Source organism: Bemisia tabaci, chromosome 3, assembly GCF_918797505.1.
Source record: "Bemisia tabaci chromosome 3, PGI_BMITA_v3".
Classification (NCBI taxonomy): domain Eukaryota; kingdom Metazoa; phylum Arthropoda; class Insecta; order Hemiptera; family Aleyrodidae; genus Bemisia; species Bemisia tabaci.
The window spans coordinates 11083232-11103323 of NC_092795.1; the positions used below are offsets into that span (position 1 = coordinate 11083232).

The 20092-nt window shown below is 37.1% G+C and overlaps 1 protein-coding gene across 2 annotated transcripts; it reads right to left on the reverse strand.

Annotated features, from left to right (window-relative positions):
- Positions 1–2318: 2318 nt before the first annotated feature.
- Positions 2319–19890, reverse strand: LOC109044247 (uncharacterized). Of its 2 annotated transcripts, none has more exons than XM_019061864.2 (8): positions 19748–19890; positions 18861–19176; positions 16488–16670; positions 13283–13363; positions 7536–7623; positions 7182–7220; positions 6138–6232; positions 2319–5180 (listed from the first exon to the last, which is right to left on the reverse strand). In XM_019061864.2, exons 1-8 carry the CDS (start codon positions 19770–19772, stop codon positions 4991–4993), a joined length of 1017 nt encoding a protein of 338 aa, XP_018917409.2. In that variant the 5' UTR covers positions 19773–19890; the 3' UTR covers positions 2319–4990. The 2 variants fall into 2 exon arrangements, with proteins under 2 accessions (XP_018917409.2, XP_018917408.2); XM_019061863.2 differs by having other exon boundaries at positions 6138–6235.
- Positions 19891–20092: the final 202 nt, after the last annotated feature.

The window sequence follows — 20092 nt, forward strand, 5'->3', positions numbered from 1 at the left end:
CTTCTAAAACTTTGTAAGAACTTAGATCAAGGTGATTCGTCAAGCTCAAGTGACGTGGTCGAACTGGTGTGCGATATATCGCATTGATCAGGTCAAAAATCTTGGCAGATTCTGAATTTTTAGCAAAAAAAAGAACGATAGCCCCTGCGCATGAACCTAAAGAATCATTCTAAACCCAAAAATTGGCAAAATTCAGAGAAATGAAAGCAGAGTAGTGTTTTGAAAAAAACCTTGCACTCGATACAGAAATCGATAGCTGAATCCAATACTAGGTTTTTTTCAAAACGCTATTCTGCTTTCATTTCTCTGAATTTTGCCAATTTTTGGGTTTAAAATGATTCTTTAAGCTCATGCGCAGGGGCTGTCGTCTTTTTTTTGCTGAACATTCAGAATCTGCCAAGATTTTTGACCTAATCAATGCGATATATTGCATGCCAGTTCGACCATGTCACTTGAACTTGACAACTCACCTTAAGAAGGCCTGAAAAAAGGGAGGAAACTGTCCACGCAAAAAATACCTTTTACATTGACTGGGCTCTTCATAATCATACGGTATGTATACGTATGCAAAACTGAAGTGTTCAGCGAAAGAGAGCCTTCCTCTTGAAATAGAAGAGTACTTGTAAAAATTGAGAGTAGAATTGCGCATTATGTTCTTATACAGCAATAGGCCACATTTGGTGTCAGTTTTCATATCTGAATAACTGGACGGATTTGATCGGAATCAAAATGCCTGACTTTCCTTTGACTTTTTTTTCTTCTTCCATTTTGGCAGGAAAAGCAACACTGAAACTTGAAATTTTGTGAGAACATTCTGCTAAATATGAGTCAACTGAAGTCTCTGATAAATGAGAAAGATGAGTAGGTATGTACTAATATTCTTCCAATTTCAAGAAAAAAGTGTTTGAAGCTAAAGCGGCACATAGGGTCTTGAGGCTCAAAAAAGTTAGAACTGCTATTGCTGGGCTGAAAATTCAAATGTGATGTTGATATTTTTCAAGATTACATGGCAGCAAACTATGCTCAACCAACCTTAAATCTAAATTTTTTCAAAGAAGATCATTTGCCGCCTTCAATAAATGAAGGTTGAAATTTATCACTATTCTTGAGAATTCTTATCCTCCTATTCAGATGAAATGATGGAAAAATAACTAGGATAAATAATAGAAAACAATTACAATCATTTAATTTAAATAATTTTAATAGAAAAAATTAAAAAGGAATAAAAACATAAAATAAAAGTTTGAAAGTCTTCTGTTGCAAGTCTAGCGTAGCAAACAGTAGCTCAATGTAAAAGATCGCAATCTATAAGTAGTTCTAACGGTTCAGGCGTAGTCAGGAGAGTATCAGAGACAATAAACAAGAGGGCGAGACGCAAATGCCTGGAAAGTGAGCAAAAATTGGTACTGAAAGCAAATGAACCAAAGTGGGAACGCAAGTATGGGAAGTGGGGTTTGGAAGTCAGTACATCCAAATCAAAGAAATTGAATTTAAGTGGCGATCAGCAACGTATTCAGTTGTGATGTGGGCAGCAAATCAGAGGCTGTGCGGACTTTAACGATGCCTAAACTGCGAAAATTGATCACCGATGCGGTGTTTAAAAACATTCGCTCCCATTTTATTTTTTAGTGGCTTATAATGGTGAAATCTATGAATAAACCAATTTTGATCGAAGACTACACAGAAAGATATGTTATCATTTGTACAGCTTGCATATCATACATCCATGACAATGATTCAGGTAGACTTGCTGACACAGAGTCGACTTGCAATGGAGATGTTTCCGCCAACTTTTTAAACCAACCTCATACATATTTACATTATGTATGTCGCAGGCAAATAGTGAAATCAGGCATTTTGTCAAATGCCTAGGCAAATAGTCAAATTTTGACGGTCTACAAAATTTTGTAAATTTATGGCAAAGAGCTCACGATTTTAACCATTTTTGGAAAAATAATTCATCAAACCTACAAACTCTTTTTGTCTCTTCCCCTTCAATTGCTTCTCATATTTTTAAATGCTGAAATTCCGAAAATTCTGTATTTTATGTCAAGCTGAAAATTTCAAGATCAGTGTCTGTTCAGGAGCTAAAAATTGTTTAAAATACTATTGTGCACTGCAAATTTTTACCAATAATTTTTTCTTGCGGGAGCAATGGATTATTTTGTCTGAAATTAGGAACAGAATCAGAATTTCAATCTAAGTTAGAATATTTTACTATTTGCCCAGGCATTTGACAAAATGACTGATTTTACTATTTGCCTGCGACATTTATACAAATTGTGAGCCATACAAAAATAAAGAACAAAATGAAGGTGTAACAAATTTTAATATAATAAATGAATTCATTCAATTCATCTTCTGGTAGAAAAGAAAGATTTAAACTTAAACGAACTAAAAAAATAATAATAATAATAATAATAATAGTTAAGGAGAATCATTTTTATAACAAAAACAATTTGTTAATGACAAATTTTTTTGTTTTATTTTTTGTTATAACAAATTTTAATATAATAAATGAATTCATTCAATTCATCTTCTGATAGAAAAGAAAGATTTAAACTTAAACGAACTAAAAGAATAATAATAATAATAGTTAAGGAGAATTAAAAAAACAACAATTTTTCTAAATTGGAGAAATAGGTGAAACCCCTGACCATTTTCAGAACGTATCAAAGACGAGTTACACCAATAAAGTTTTCAGTGATAAACGGCAACAAGAAGAGCCAACTTTTTAACAGAAGCCATTCATTTTTCTTCCTATTTTTCAAACACAAAGGTCTACAGGCAATATGACGCGAGATTCTTAGATGGTGATTCCTGATGAATTTTTAGCGCTAAAACTAAAAATGAAATCCTTTTTTCCGACAGTGTAAGAGTTTTTCAGAACATCAAAGTTGCAAAAAACTGGGGCATGCTGGGCGAGATCAAGGGCTAAATTTTATATAGCAGTCAAAAATAAATGCCTGAGTACTTCTCCACCTCTTCCTGATGACGAAGTTTCATCAGCCGAACGACAAAATTCGCCCATTTGCAGTGAAAATTTGAACTATTTGTTTTCCACTTTACAAGAAGAGTTACAACCTTACAACCTTACTTTTTTTTTCTTTCACTTACAAGAAGAGTAAATATGTTTATCTGAGTATTCATTGAGACTGATCCTGGGTATTTTTGGTTGTTACAACAGACAGAGATTTGGATGGTTTTCTGTTACCTATGAATTAGTTGTAAAATCAAATTTTCCAAAATGAGTCTCATTTTAGCCCTAATGAAATACATTCAATTGAAAATTCAATTTCCAAGGATGATAAAAAAAACTGCTGTCATTTTATGCTCTATTAGCTAAAAACACAGAGGATTGGTCCCATCGGGCATTCGGAAAAAGTAAATTACTCTATCTATGGGATAAAAAACAATCAAATAGATTCTTCAAAGGATAATTGGGCACATTGAACTATACAAGGAACTAGAAAGAAGAGCAAACAATTTTAAGACTTGTCATCAATAAAATCAAGACAAAATACTTGGTAGTAATAGTTTTGGAGGTTTCACATAGTTTTGAGGTTGGTGTCATTTTTAGTTTCAGCACTAAAAATGTTTTATGCATCCCCATGCGAGATCTTCACCTATTTTCGAAGCCAAATTTATATGATGAAATTGAAAAACATTAAATTCTACGTCACTTACAAAAACTTCTGAACATCAAATATGCCTGTGAAAACTCAATATAATTTTCATTCGAGTATTTCGCTGACAGTGCAGCTTGACAAATAATTTTGTCCTGAAAAAACTATAGATCGTATTCGATACATCATACAGGTGAGATTGTAATGATATCCATTGGTTCAACACACGGTGGCATGAAACGTAAGAAAGAAATGAAAGATTGGAAATTTCAGTGAAATATTTCATGAAATTTCACGAGGCTGTGAAATATTTCATATTTTTCAGGGGCCAGAGTATGCAACCCGCACTCAAACACCCAAAAATAGAAGAAAATCACGATTTTTAAAACCTTCGAAACATAAAAAGGAACTCGTATTTTTCAATATCTTTCATAAATTTCTGAAATTTCATGAAATGTTTCACGTGAAATTTCAAGATTTTATTTTTCATGAAATTTTGCCACCCTGGTTCAACATGTGAACATAGCCTCAAAAATTAATTGAGTAATCTGAGGGAACAGTTTTCTTGTTAGAGATTTTTTATTCTTGTGAGTAATTAATGACAATGAAAAGTGAAATCATTAGGAATTTTCTCATATTCAGCTTTTCCTACTGTAATCAGAAAATTTTAATTTAAGGTTATGTTCTATTGTTTTGAACCAAACAATACATCAAACCATCTTTATCGAATATGATCTATTGGTGAGGATGTCACTGTCCACAGGATCAGGGGCCTAAATGCCAAAAAATTCAATCTTGGAATAATAGCACCAATTAATTGAAGAGGATGAATTTATGCCAAGGATGTACATTTGCAAAATAAAGTGATAGGAGATACTTGTTATACGTAAATGTGCCCATTTTCCAAATCATTAAGAGCGATTGAACACCTACGAACAGTGTCTATTGAAACCAGTATCACAAAAATTTGAAGTTAGCAATAAAGAAAACGTACTTAGGAGGAGAAACTTTTTACTATGAAATCATAGTATCAAGAATTCTTCAATTAAAAAAAAAAACGAACTAAGACAAAATGTCATGGAGTAAAATTAAAAAAAAAAAAATGAGGAAATGTGGCAGGATCTGACAAGGGTAACCTAGAATAAAAGCTGGTGCTTGGATTCCGGTTGAATGCAAAAAAACGATCGAGCAATCAAAAAATGGACTATCCACGAAATGTATTCTGGGATTGCCGTTAAGGAAAGCATTGGAGGCGGATGATGCATTTCCCAATTGGTCACACGATTTAAAGCGTGCGAAAGCACACATAGGTTTGCCACAGAATTTAGGACGTTTCAGTTGAATAGATTTGTTGGATTTCACCCCTACCATCTTTCCAGGTAGGTCTTGAATCTTTCATGGGTAGGGAAAACTGTCGTATGATTTAGTGCTGCAGAGTTAGTTTCGCTTTCACTTTTGATGTACGGTTGCGGTGTATAATAGTACGATGGATCAAACAAATAATCTTGCTCCTCGGCAATACTTTCTTGCAGCTTTCTATTTAGGCGAGGCTTGCTGAAAGCAGAGTTAAGTACAGAAAATTCATATTAAAGAGATTATCACGGATGGAAGAAATTTGAATGAGTAATTGAGTGACGCAAAAAGTTCTTAGCTTTCCCTCATGAAGAGCCTGTCATTTACGAGGGCTCTTCAAATTCTGAAGGAGGAAATTCCACGATTCTTATCCTCACTCAACTGCCCCTCTATTAATCAAAACCTCTTTTCACCACCTTCCTATTTTTGCTTGTGACTAGTCAATCAGGAAATTTTGACATCTCAGAAGGAATTTTTCGAGTTTACTGTTGAACAAACAAAGAAGATTTGTCTTGGAGGATTGACGACACTAGTCATCAGTGGCTACCTACGTTAACTTTTTCACTGCCACTGACGCAAAATTTGAATACAGAGGCTACATATCTAACCTATGGTGACTCTTAAGGGGAGTAAAAATTGTCTCAGTGAAGTACAAGTTAAGGCTTAGTATTAAATTTAAATCTCTTTTTAAATTGATCTTTTTTTTTGTAGAAAATAAAAAACTATTAGGGTTTTTATGACATTTCTCTTTTTAATTGAAGTAACTTTCCTTTCAGCCAAAGAAAGAGAAAAGAAGAAAAATAACTCAGTTTATATTAACCGCAGTTTTTCACTTCGTGTTACGAGGGGGTGTTTTGGAGACTGAGGAAGATTAGATGTAACTGAAGTTCATTTTGACAAAATTTCACTGTGGTGAATGTATTGACTTATGAAGTGAGTATTTTATTCAATTTTGTCACAGAATATTTCATCTCTTGATCTTCAAAAGAAACATGAATGAAAAATTATTGCATCTCTACTTAATATTTTGAATTCTGATCCAAAATTTGTATGAGGCTATCGCTGACCATCTTCCACTCATAAGGGAGAGAATGACAAAAACTGAAACTATTTGTAGACATTCAGTTCCAAATGTGAACAGTAGTAAAAAGTCTTTACCTTACAAGGTCTCGTTCAAATGAATTGTTATTGGGCTGGAATTGTTGATGGTTCTGGTTTTCATATGCAGTTCTTTGGTGATAAGAGGTCCAGGGCTGCTGTAAGGCAAAAACACAAATCTGTATAGTTTTTAACACCTACATAAAAAAAAAAAAAAAAAAAAAAAAAAAAAAAAAAAAAATCTCTATGTGTATTCATATACTTAAAACGTTGACATTAATTCAGAAAAAGAAATACTTTGATTACATTTAGGGCAGTGAGTGGCGTCTCTGTCAGCAAGGGAGGCATGGCATCCTGTATCTAAATTATTAGCCAAGTGAATGAAAAATAAAAGTGGTACTTAGTTATTCAGAGACTTTGAAAATTCATAGTTTCAGATTACGATTAACATGACAGATTGCGCAGCAGAGAAATGAGAGAGGGAATGATTATAATCTGCTCACAGGGCTGCTGCAGGGCCGCACCACTGATTTACCGATTTGACATGAGCTAAGCGGTCTGTCAAACAAGTGTTAAGGATGCTTTTTTGCGGTCAAATAGTGCTGCCCAGCATGCTAGCCTAGAGATGTAAATCAGCACTGCCGATTCCCCATGAGTTCCATGGCCTGTTTGGCCTTAGTAAGCTTTTGAAGCAGCAGGGCTTGATTGTAGAGCATGTGTGTGCCTCTTGCCCACAGCTTGCTTAAAACCCTCATGACTTGGATGTACTCATGCACACTGCATTGCACCATTGGAAGCAAGACTGGAGAAGTTTGAGCGTTTTACAGAGAATTAGAACAATTTCACTTCATAACGAACAAAAAGACAACTTTACGGAAATTTATTTACCTTTTTATCCCGATGAGCTAAGCTGATGAGTGATTAAACTATGATCATTTCGGAAATTAATCCATCTCCAGGTCTTCTTGAAACACTATTAATTTCCGAAATGATCATAGTCTAATCACTCATCAACTTAGCTCATCGGGATAAAAAGGTAAATGAATTTCCGTAACAATGGAACCCGATAAAGATACCACTTTCTACTTTAAAAAGACAACTTACTTTGCGTTGATAGCCTCCATAATTTTGTCGGTAATAGTTCTGAAAACAAAAATGAGATACTTTAATCCTTCCTTATCATCAACTTCTTGAAAGCAAATATACAATTAGATCTCTTTTAATACCGGAGTAATGCCAGGAATCTTTGGGAGAGAATTATTCTGAAGCACCATATTATCAAATATGATCACAATGATTAAAAAGTAGGTAAAATAAAAATATTGATGAGATTCAATAAAGATGCTACAATGTACTAATACACGAAGCAAGACCTGAGAGAGACCTTCCAGATTTTAAGTATGGATGAGAGGAAAAAAATAATTTCAGTAATCACGTATTATTTAAAGCATATCTTACATTGCTGAGGCTTAGTGCTCTAGGATTGGCTCTATGACCGTCATTCCACAATTGCACAGGATTGCGCGGCCTCGGGTTTGAATAGTACCTAAAAAATACAACATTAAAAAGGATTAATCCATTTGTTTATCTTCTATGCAAAATGGAATCATTTAAAAAATAGATTCAAAGAGATCAACACATTTTTCTTATTAACGGATTACTGGAAAAATTCTGCTAGCATGAAACTATATTCCTAACCATGCATGCCGCACAAACGGTGTTTTGAGCATTTGACCATTGTATTAAACATCAACTAATGTGGAACTCTAGAATATTTGTTTTGAAGAATGAGAAGCATTCCTACGATAAATGTGGGACTATTCAGACTGAATGAATACTATGCAATTTGCAACTTTCTCTGCCTCTGCAATGAAACAGTCACAAGGAATTCTCGCAGGGTATTATTATAATTCTTTTTGCATCAAAATTCAGGGAAAAACCAAGAGGTTTTTTTAAAAAGTTCAAAAAATCAGTTCTGAGGGGAGAAAAAGCGAATCTAAGTCCGACCAATCATAAGCTAGCAGTCAAGTTGATGTAGCAAGGCAATGCCTTAAGCAGAGTTCAGCCAATTAGCAAACGCTATTTTACGCGCCTGGCCCTATGTCATTAGAGCCCGCCAAAAATATCATTTTAAACGGATCCAATTTTCGGAAATTTCGAAATGGGGTTCCTTTTTCATTTAAAAATCTGAAAAATTCCAAGAAGCTTAGTTCACTTTCATACTTCCAGGAAGAGAGAGGGAAGAGGGGGGAGGATGGGGGCAACTAACTCATTCTATTGGAGACAGTTTGTGATGATATTATGTACTTGGTATGAAATCAATGCTGACATCAGCTACCTACGAGGTTAGAAAAGAAAACATAAGGAAAAATGATAAAACATATAATATGCACTAACAGGATTCTGTTACATCTGAAAGGACGACGGACCGGTCTTATGGGAAAAGTGGGCCCGGTTAAATCGGCTGGCGTTTTGATATGTTGTAGGTCTTAACCTACTGATCAAAAGTGTCAAAGGGCATTTCTCCCTATCTCGAAGTTTTACCCCCCATTTTGGGGGTCAAAATTGCCAATTCGGCGTATAATTGGCAGTTTTGACACCCAGGTTTATTGGTCGCCTATGAGATTATTTGATGGTTTCTTTTGAGTGAGTCTTTTGTATCCTCTGAATAGGCTAGAGACCATCCGAACTCAAAAACTGACAATTTTGCCTCAAGGGGAAGGGGAGGGGGGTGTGTTCACGCCACCGATTTCTGAGTCGGCGAGCCGCATTAAACCGATTCTTTCGCCATGTTTTGGAGAATTTTTTATGCGAATGATTGCGACTGCATCTTGAAAGGTCGACTAAGATGCAGCTCAGAATATACCCCCGGGCGGGAGGGGGGGGGGTGCGATCGAACTCGAGCAGCGTGACTGGCTTGCGCGGGTCGGATCAAACCGATGCTTCTATTATGTTTCGGAGAACTTTTTTGCAAATGACTCAGGCTGCTTCTTGAAAGGTCTACTAAGATGCAGCTCAAAATATACCTCCCCGTCCCCCCGTGGGGAAGGCGACAACTGGGCCGAAAGTTGAAGTTGTTTGATTGTTGATCGGTTGATGAGTTGATTGGTTGATGAGATTGAGTTGATCGGTTTGATGCAACTCTCGCGAGTTGCATCAAACCGATGATTTTGTCATGTTTTGGAGTTTTTTTTCTATCCCAATGAAACAGACTGCATTTCGAAGTGTCGACTGAGATGGAGCACGGAATATGCTGTATGAGAAAGGAGGTTTCTCAATCCGCACTCTCCCTCGCAATAGGATCTCTCAGCATAGGTCAGTGTGGCACTGACACTAGTATAGTGGCATTTTTTACCACCACCATCACTCATACATAATTCCGAGGGTCGTTTTAGCTGACACGCATTTCCGACTGAGCCCAATATTTCTATAAGCGAAAGCTAATGGTGCAGATGATTCCTACGGCTGAGACTATATAGCGTCGGTTGATTTCAGAAATATATCATCTAGGTGATTTTTTAAATGAAATCACACATTATTATCGAGCATTAAACAGTTTTGTAGAATGTCAAGAAAGGCAAGGAAGAAAGCGAAGCATTCGCAAGAAGGCAATATATGCAATGCAATCAGTTCTGACGGTATTTGACGAGTTCTGGGTTTTTCATTCTGTCTACTGGAGCTCCATAAGTAATGGATCAAATCCTGGAAGCTCTCGGTGCAGAACGTGAGGCGAGCTCGCTGAGATTTTTTTACGTAATCAGAAAATCTAAGAAAAAAACAAGGTCATGTACTTCTTCTTTTTAATTTTTTTTCTTTTCAAAAGCAAATAACCCCTCCCCTCGTCGAAATTCTGAAATGCATCAGGATATGCTGAAAATTGAATGATGCGTTAAATGGTATGAAGTTTTAATCGTCCTAGCCACGTTAAAAAGTGTCACTCTACTAGTGTCAGTGCCACACTGACCTATGCTGAGAGATCCTATTGCGAGGGAGGGTGCGGATTGAGAAGCCTCCTATCTCATACAGCATATTCCGTGCTCCATCTCAGTCGACCTTCCGAAATGCAGTCTGTTTCATTGGGATAAAAAAAAAAACTCAAAAACATGACAAAATCATCGGTTTGATGCAACTCGCGAGAGTTGCATCAAACCGATCAACTCAATCTCATCAACCAATCAACTCATCAACCGATCAACAATCAAACAACTTTCGCTGCCCGAGTTCGGTCGGCTTTTCGGCCCAGTTGTCGCCTTCCCCACGGGGGGGACGGGGAGGTATATTTTGAGCTGCATCTTAGTAGACCTTTCAAGAAGCAGCCTGAGTCATTTGCAAAAAAGTTCTCCGAAACATAATAGAAGCATCGGTTTGATCCGACCCGCGCAAGCCAGTCACGCTGCTCGAGTTCGGTCGCACCCCCCCCCCCTCCCGCCCGGGGGTATATTCTGAGCTGCATCTTAGTCGACCTTTCAAGATGCAGTCGCAATCATTTGCATAAAAAATTCTCCAAAACATGGCGAAAGAATCGGTTTAATGCGGCTCGCCGACTCAGAAATCGGTGGCGTGAACACACCCCCCTCCCCTTCCCCTTGAGGCAAAATTGTCAGTTTTTGAGTTCGGATGGTCTCTAGCCTATTCAGAGGATACAAAAGACTCAAGAAACCATCAAATAATCTCATAGGCGACCAATAAACCTGGGTGTCAAAACTGCCAAGTATACGCCGAATCGGCAACTTTGACCCCCAAAATGGGGGGTAAAACTTCGAGATAGGGAGAAATACCCTTTGACACTTTTGATCAGTAGGTTAAGACCTACAACATATCAAAACGCCAGCCGATTTAACCGGGCCCACTTTTCCCATAAGACCAGTCCGTCGTCCTTTGCATTTCTTAACAAGATTCTATTAAGACATGTCTTTCTTAAGTTCTTTTTATGAGTATAACACTTTACTTCTGACAAGTCTCACAGGAATTTAAGAAACTTATGGAGACCCTTTTAAGTTAGGGTGGAGCAAAAAAATCAAATTTCGTGAGGGGGGGGGGGGGAAGTGGCTATCATTGAAAAAAATTTGTCAAATGGGTCCTAATATCTCATACTGAAAATTTAGGCTTTCAATGAACAGGGGTGCACAATATTCTAGATCACGCGATAAATTATCGCGTGAAATTGTGGAAGGCCTTCCTGATTTTCGGAAGCGCGATCACGCGATAAATTGTCGCGTGAAAATGTGGAAGCATCCCAAATTTTGTGGAAATTTTTTTTTCTTTCTTTCTTTCTTTCTTTTCGTTTCTTTTCTCGCTCTTCACTTTGAATCTCATATTTTTTACCGAAACATTGTGGAAGGGTTTTCACGATCTTCACCAAAATCTTCGGGAACAGTTTCCAAATTTTTACCAAATTATTGTGGAAGGGTTTCCACAATTTTTACCGAAATATTGTGGATGGGTTTCCACAATTTGGACCAAAATATTGTGGAAGAGATCCATTTGTTTCTAGTGTTGTATTATTTCACATGTGTGGCCGAAATATTGTGGAAGGGTTTCCGGTTTCCACAATTTTTACCGAATGATTGTGGAAAGCTTTCCACAATTTTTAACAAAGTGTGGAAGGCTTTCCACAATTTTTACCGAAATATTGTGGATGGGTTTCTACACTTTGGACCAAAATATTGTGGAAGAGGTTTCACATGTGTGGCCGAAATACTGTGGAAGGGTTTTCGTTTCCATTTGTAAAACTGTTGGTAGTGTGTTGGGCTCACACCTGTACAATCGAAACTTAAAATCTGAAAATTTATCCAAGGAAGTGTTTGTAACATGGAACGGCCCAAAAGTCCACGCAGCTGATGGCATTTTAAAAGCAGCATTAAATAAAAAGTGCGGAACAAAATGCAAAAGTACCATTCCCGTTCCTCCACCTCATTTTTTTAGAGTAACTAAACAAAAAGACAAGCTGAAGCCTTATAAAAATTCGGAGGTCATCGATCGCCTGCGTAGTGAAAAGGGTAATTTACCCTTCCTTGGCGATGTAGATGATGTGTAGAATCTGATTGTATCTCATCTCAATTGTCAATTCTTCTATCTATTAATCTATTCTTGTATCTTCTTGTATCTAAAATACTAAATACATTGATATTCTTATTGCGTTACCACTAATACTTGCGTTCAGTTCAAGTCAACAACCCTCCTCGTTCCTAATTCCCCACTGGAAAGAACAAAACAAAACAAAACGAACAAAAAAAAAAAAAAAAAAAGAGGAAAAGCTTATCGCGCAAAATTGTGGAAGGATAGAAGAATGTGCACCCCTGTCAATGCCACTATAGGGTGGGAGGGGATAAATTTTATGCGACAAAATTTCTTGTACATCATATTGGGCCCATTTAACAAATTTTTTTTCATGAGACCAACTTCCCCCGCGATGTTCAATTTTTTGCTCCACCCTACCATCTGTTGTGTGAAAATGGGCCTGCTGCAAACTTTGGCTAGAGAAAAAATAAGAGTTGTTACTCATAGAAAATGTCTCAAAAATCACAATGAGCGCATCAGTAAAGTCTGAAATGCGCTCCTTACTTCACAACTTGCATAAGAAATTTCCGTTTTTCCAAGCTTCCCCCCTCAAAACGATATTGTGGCACAGGTGAACATTTTGTTGGAGGAGTCATTCCATCCCACCCCTGCTTACAAGGATACTACGCAATATTCAACATGGCCGATGCCAATCTGCCAAAACACATGTGACAGGACGATGATTCTAACCACCTGATAACAATCGGCGAATTTACAATCACATTTTTCTTGCATTGATAGATCTCCGCCTCGATTGACCTCGTACTCTCCTTAACTTGCACGCGGAAGCATTGGCCATATTGAGCAGGGATTGAATGGAACTAATCCTCTAACAAAATGTTCACCTGTGCAGTAGTATCCTTTTTGAAGAGGGAAGCTTAAAAAAATACAAATTTCTTATGCAGATTGTGAAGTTAGGAGTGAATTTCAGAGTTTGCTGATGCCCTCATCGTGATTTTTGAGACATTACCTGTAAGGAATAATTTTTATTTTTGCTTTAGCAAAAGTTTGCAACAGGCCCAATCCAACTTAATATGTTAATGTATTAGAGAGATTAGTTCACATGTTCCGAATATTCTATTGGCTTTAAAATTACTTGTTTACTGATAAAACCCATTTCATGAAGAAAATTCTACTCAAATTACCTATTATCAGGGTATTTGCTGCGAAAGTCTGTGGCTGTGTGAGGTCTTGAGCCGTGGATAGTTCTACTTTCTCTTGAGGATCTGAAACAATGTTTTGAGTTGAGAGAAATACACTAAACACTTCAGTGACAATGAAGGAATATGATTTCTCATTAAAGCTTCAAAAAATGATCACGCAAGTAATGGAATGTCTTCAAAACTATTCGTCAAAAAATTAATGCTTTTCATCTTCTGTGATGGCTTACTAGACAGAAAATGAATATATTTTAATTCTATCTTTAAAAGAAAAACAAAATGAATGTCTCTTTTTTCCTCTGATACAGAGTACTTGAATAATCTATTTAAGAAAATGGAGACCTTCCAAAAAATTATTTGATCATAAAGCACTGTTAGTTAGACGTTATTCAAAGGTCCAAACTAACTGTAAGTCAAGTAGACTGAAACGACTTTGAACTCTGGAAAGTTTGGATTCAAGAACATAAAACGCTTATTTTTCAGTTAGGAATTGAATCAAGAAATTTTTAATTTGCTCACAATGTTTGACAGAAAATTCAACGCAAAAAAATATCAAGATGCCTGGCTTTCAACGCTTTCAAAACAAAGAGTGAAGTCCACTTGCATCAAATCTTTCTTTAGACTAAATAGGGTCATTCAAAAAGTAAGCATAAATAAAGTTCCCCACACACCATACCTCAAGTTTATATACCAAGTTCAAATCTCAGGAACTAAAAATGATGGATTAAATTTGTACAAATTGCCTGATAACTAATATCCAATCTTCTCAACAAAGTCCAAGTTTTAAAAAATTTGAACAAGCGACATGCAAGAAATTTGATTGTCATGAGACAAGTTCCATCGATTAAACAAGGGATGCACTCTCTTTTTGCAGATTGAGAACTTCAAAAAATATGTTCTTTGTTTTACTGTTAAATTTCAAAATTAGAGGGGAAAGAAATGATCAATTTTGGCAGATAGTATCCAGACACACATTCGGAACTCTTCAAGATAAACTACCTACAACATTAAAAGTGAAGAGGGAGTAAAATTTTTGAAAATACCAACTACCACCATGCCAACATACCGAAAGCATCGTTAAGTTTGGAATCACTGAAGCTATTTGCATCTGTGAATATTGTAGGCGAAGCGCAGGAACAGAGCGCATTCAAATCAGCTCTGAAGCAACTTGGACATTTCTTAAATGAGTCCTCCAAAGCCAAAGAAAGAGCTTTACTTTGAAAATGTTGATACAGGGTGTTCGAAAAGTCCCCTCCCCCCCCTCTAACTTTTGACCTAATTGAGGTAGAGATTTGAAACTTGGAGGGTGTTCCTAGATCAAAGGGAGCTACTTTTTGACCCCCCAAATTTTTGGGGGGCCCCATTTTGGGGGGGTTACGGACCCTAACTTTTAATTTTCAAATGGGAAGACCCCCTTTGTGATACCTCGTTCGAAAGAGCATAAAAAAAGAAAATTTTTCGCGCAAACCGGAAGTCATTATCTCAAACCGTTTCAAAATGGCGGCCGGTCAAAGTTCCAAATGGCCGAAAATTGGCACCTCTGCTTTTTGCGCATGTATTTGCTTGAAACTCGGTATCTAGGGGTATTATGGCACGAGAAAAACGAATTTAACGTTAGATTTTAAAAAAAACCCTAATTTTTCAAAATGGCGACCGGTTTAGGCTCAAAAAGGCCGAAAATTTGACAAACTCGATTTTTTTGCCAATGGATTCACCTGAAATTCGGTATATGGGGGTATTTTGACCCGAGAATAAAGAATTCAACGTTAGATTTTTAAAAAAACCCTAATTTTTCAAAATGGCTGCCGATTAAAGTTCAAAATGGTCAACAATTGGCAACCTCGACTTTTTGCCGATAGATTCGCCTCAAACTCGGTGTTTGAGGGTAACTGGGTGGGAGACAAACGAATTCGACGTTATTTCACCGAGTTTGAGGCGAATCTATCGGCAAAAAGTCGAGGTTGCCAATTGTTGACCATTTTGAACTTTAATCGGCAGCCATTTTGAAAAATTAGGGTTTTTTAAAAATCTAACGTTGAATTCTTTATTCTCGGGTCAAAATACCCCCATATACCGAATTTCAGGTGAATCCATTGGCAAAAAAATCGAGTTTGTCAAATTTTCGGCCTTTTTGAGCTTAAACCGGTCGCCATTTTGAAAAATTAGGGTTTTTTTTGAAAATCTAACGTTAAATTCGTTTTTCTCGTGCCAAAATACCCCCAGATACAGAGTTTCAAGCAAATCCATGCGCAAAAAGCAGAGGTGCCAATTTTCGGCCATTTGGAACTTTGACCGGCCGCCATTTTGAAACGGTTTGAGATAATGACTTCCGGTTTGCGCGAAAATTTTTTTTTTTTTATGCTCTTTCGAACGAGGTATCACAAAGGGGGTCTTCCCATTTGAAAATTAAAAGTTAGGGTCCGTAACCCCCCCAAAATGGGGCCCCCCAAAAATTTTGGGGGGGTCAAAAAGTAGCTCCCTTTGATCTAGGAACACCCTCCAAGTTTCAAATCTCTACCTCAATTAGGTCAAAAGTTAGAGGGGGGGGAGGGGACTTTTCGAACACCCTGTATATATTTTTTCCACGCCAAAGTCATTTACTCCCAAATCCTTTTCACACTTAAGTAAAAGAAAAAATGATAATAAATAAATAAACCCCAGGTTATCAGAAAATCTGCGAGCTTCTGAAAATCTGGGAACTTCTTCAATAAAATATTTTCAGCCGACTAAGTGCAGAAAAATTTGTGGTTTCAGATTCTTGACAATTATAGTAACTTCAAGAAAATCAATGATAGTAAAATTTTGGTACAATAAACATCAAAACCATGCAACCATGGCTGCCTCTCATCAAATTTTAAGGTTCTTTTTCAGCAGGGATACCTTCAATTGATGGGAGACACAGCTTCATTTTCAGCTACATACAATCCATCTTCAGTAAATAACTGAAGTTTCGACAAATTCCACCAAAAATAAATCCTCATGAGCGGTTGGACATTACTCTTCATTTGATCATAAATTTCCATCATTTACCTTGCATGCAATGTGGCAGAAAAAATCAGCAAAATGTTTGCAGCTGTCTTCAGTATATTGAAAAGCAAGCCTTGAGTATGCCTGCAAGATGAATTTGATAAATTGAAGAAAAAGAAAGGATAAGATCGAGAAGATAAGAAACGAAAAATTAGTAAAATACCTGAAATATGGATTCTGGTATCTGATAGGATCCTGATGGTCTCTGATAGGTCTGTGCCCCTTGGTGACATTGAAATCCAGCCTCTTGGGCTGCGATCCATTAAATTTGGGTCTGTTCAAATTTTTCCTGGTATATAACCCACTGATGACTCTGGGCTGTGAATCGATTGATTTCGTCCTTCGTCTGTGGTCACAATTGAAACAATGCAGCGTTCATAAATCAGGACAAATATAAAAAAATACACCAGCCAAAATTTAAACTAAAATTCAATTAAACATGTGCAATTTTTTACCCTGTCTGGTGAATTATAAAATGGAAATTTAGCACAAATACGTGTAACTGAGTTTCACGTATTCGTGCTTATTGTATATTTTTTAACAGCAATACTGGCTGGCCCGTAAACACTTGGACTGATGCTACATTAGAAAAAAACTAGGCTACATATGGAGCTAAATTCATTGGATTCAATTGCAGAGGGCAAAGTAAAAAGCAATTAAGTGAGACCGAAGTCAGCTTGTATGAACAAAAATTAACCAGGTTATTGCAATTGGAATAAAAACGTATATGAAAATTGTCTACAATTTTTGGAGTGGTACCTATCATCAGAAAAAAATGTTTTTTCCTTTCAACGCTGTCCAAAAAATTTAATTATTTCTGAACCAAAAAAACCAATTTGGCAACATCTGAGTGAAACAACCAGCGCTGCCTCCTTGTTGCCCATGCCCAACTTGGAACATAACCATGGTATTGATGCAGAAGTGTGTCAATCAGTCACTAGCACCTAAATTTACAAAGTTCCTGTTCGTAGATTTGTTTTTTGCCCATACATATTCCACGAATTTTTTTTTTTTAGTTTTTTGTGCTGCTTTACGAATTTTTTTGAATAAGGTAGAAGACAAGTAATTAAAAAAAGAACATAATTCCGCTATGCTTCATTGAGGGTCGCATACATTGACATCAAGTCTGGCACAGAGCAAAAAAATGCAGTTTACACTAAACGGAGCTTGAACAGAACCCAGAGTGTTCAGTGAAAAAACAATTTATTGCCAATCATAAGTCTCAGAAGTGATTACCAGGTCATCTCTTGGATATAATTGGTTGTAGAGGAAAACCCTAACACAATTTGTGTCATTCCTAGCGATGACTGGCATCCGTCACTTTGTTGTGCGAGAGTAAAATTGTGTAAATAAATCATAGTCTATTTTCATGCACCCTACATTCAAACTGCCATTATAAACATAGTTTTTGTTGTAATAACCATGGCACTGATCTAGAAAAAAGAAAACAAACCAGGAAATACCATACAAGATAAGTAAGCCTAATGAAACTGCACCTGCATATGGGATCTTTGCACAACTGATCGATTTAATGACAATTTCTGAATCCTGGTCAAATAGAGGTTGCCATGTCATGCAAAAAAAAAATGATATTTTAGATAAAGAAGAGTAGAAGAGCTGATTTTTTGGCACGATCTGGTAACAATTGGCCACATCAAAGTTATTGAATCATTGGAAATATTACCAAGTTGATCTTGATGGGCAAAAGCACAGGACAAATTTCAAGAATCAATTTGTGTGTTTTTTTTAAAATGAGAACAGGAAAAAAAACCTTTAGTGGTTAGCATGCACCCTACTTCAAACAACCTTGACTTCATCAATTTTTGGTGGAATGAGATGATTTTGATATCCATGGCTCTTCACATCCTCTACAAAATAAAATCGAGATAGTCTCAATGAGTGGTTCAGTTCTTGAGTTTCAGGACCAGTCTGGGTTTTTGAGGGAAAACCAGTTATTCAAAGCATTTGCTAAGACTGACCACTGTTGTCTGGTAGAAAAATTACATTTTTTCTGACCTCAATCAACCAGTGTTCTTGATCATTCTTCCGAGCCAGATAACTAGGCTCAAAGCAGACTTTTATCGAAGGCTAAAGTGTGAAACAGCGAACCTCCCTCAGTGGCATTGCTGAGTTTCCACTCATAATTTTTCTTTGGAAAACTAGACAACGCAATTTCTCAAAATTTACAGGAACATTTCTCCTTTATTAGAAGAATATTCTGTACTAATTTCAAGCATTAAAGTTGGTCTGTTCTTCTGACACATTAAGAAACATTGTAATGGAGATACATGATTTTACACCTTGGCTATCAGTATGCTGTACCTATTTATAATCTTGTTTCTGCATTAAAACTGCCACAAGTAAACTCTCTGCCTCAGGAAAGAGGCAAGATTTCAGACATTCCTAATAAACAAAGTTTTCAACTAGGTACTCATAATATCCGCATAAAATTCATTAGTCATCAAAGTATGAAGTGTATTCTACTTCATTTTCGTGCACCTAGGCCATTAATAAATAATGAGGAGTGATGTCTTACCGATAATTACTGCTGTACTGCTCGTAAAAACTTGGGCTATCGGGGGCACATGATCTTGCCCTTGATCGGGATCTAGATGGAGCCCTGGAGTGGGATCTAGATCGGTATTCAGATCTCGCTCGGGACAGAGACCTGGATCGGGACTGAGATCTGGATCGGGACTGAGATCTGGATCGGGACTGAGATCTGGATCGGGACTGAGATCTGGATCGGGACTGAGATCTAGATCGGAACTGAGATCTTGATCTAGATCTAGATCTTGATCTAGACCTGGATCTTGATCTAGGCCGTATACTCTCTTCTTTAATTATGTCATCTAGAACAAAAGATCAGAGGCATGATTTTAAGATCGAAGCTAAAATAAATTGTGATGGAGTCGGAGAGGGGCACAAACTTGCTTGAGGTGAAAGCTCACAACAGTCCGAGGAGCAACGAGGAGCAGCTGGGGTCAAAATTTATCACCTGTGGGTGCTAGTGACAAATCTGCATGGATTCGCATAGACTAGCCAGAGAGCTTGCAGCCTTTGTAAGATAGGCGCACCTGGGAACACTAGCCTCAGATTGCATTGGTCACAGACCATGCGACTTATACAGGTTCGGGCTGTCATGAGAGTTCGGCCTATTCTGAACAGCACTGATTGCAGGTTGATGAGGTGACAGCGAGCTCATCTTCAAGATAATTACCTAGAAACTCACTTCGAGAGGTTCAACTCGTTCTGCTCTAATGTAAATGACAAACAGCATAAAAAGAGAAAAGGCTTCGACAAGGAGATAGTGCAATGCACTCAAACCCTGCATGTCCCTCTGTTGGCTTGGAAGTCTTCATTGAAGTGAATCTCATGAGTTAGAGATGATAAGATTAGAGGAAAGAAAAAAGTTGAAATTACCGAGTGACATTTCGATTTTGTCCATGTCTTCGCCGTTCTCGATTGTAATTCACGGTATCAAAATCTCGCTAGCGTTGGAATGGAATTCTGACTTTCTGAGAACACATGCCGCAAATCTTCGCGTCGCACTCACAGTGCATGCCGGCTGTACCTTGGCCAATCAGAGTTGAAAGTAGTCATGACGTATTTTAACATTAGCCAATTAAATGACTGCTGAAAGCAATGACGTAATAGAATGATAAGGTAACCTTGCTTTATTGCACCACATCCTATTGGTCAAGTTTAAAACTGTCTTATCTATAAAAAATCATATAAAAAATTATTCATTCGTGTTCGTGACGTCAT

Coding starts and splice junctions, on each gene's coding strand:
- LOC109044247 (XM_019061863.2), bottom strand. CDS start 19,772: ATGGACAAAATCGAAATGTCACTCG. Junction 19,177..19,747: donor CAAAATCGAAATGTCACTCG/GTAATTTCAACT, acceptor CTTTTGTTCTAG/ATGACATAATTAAAGAAGAG. Junction 5,181..6,137: donor TTTGAACGAGACCTTGTAAG/GTAAAGACTTTT, acceptor CTCTGCTTTCAG/CAAGCCTCGCCTAAATAGAA.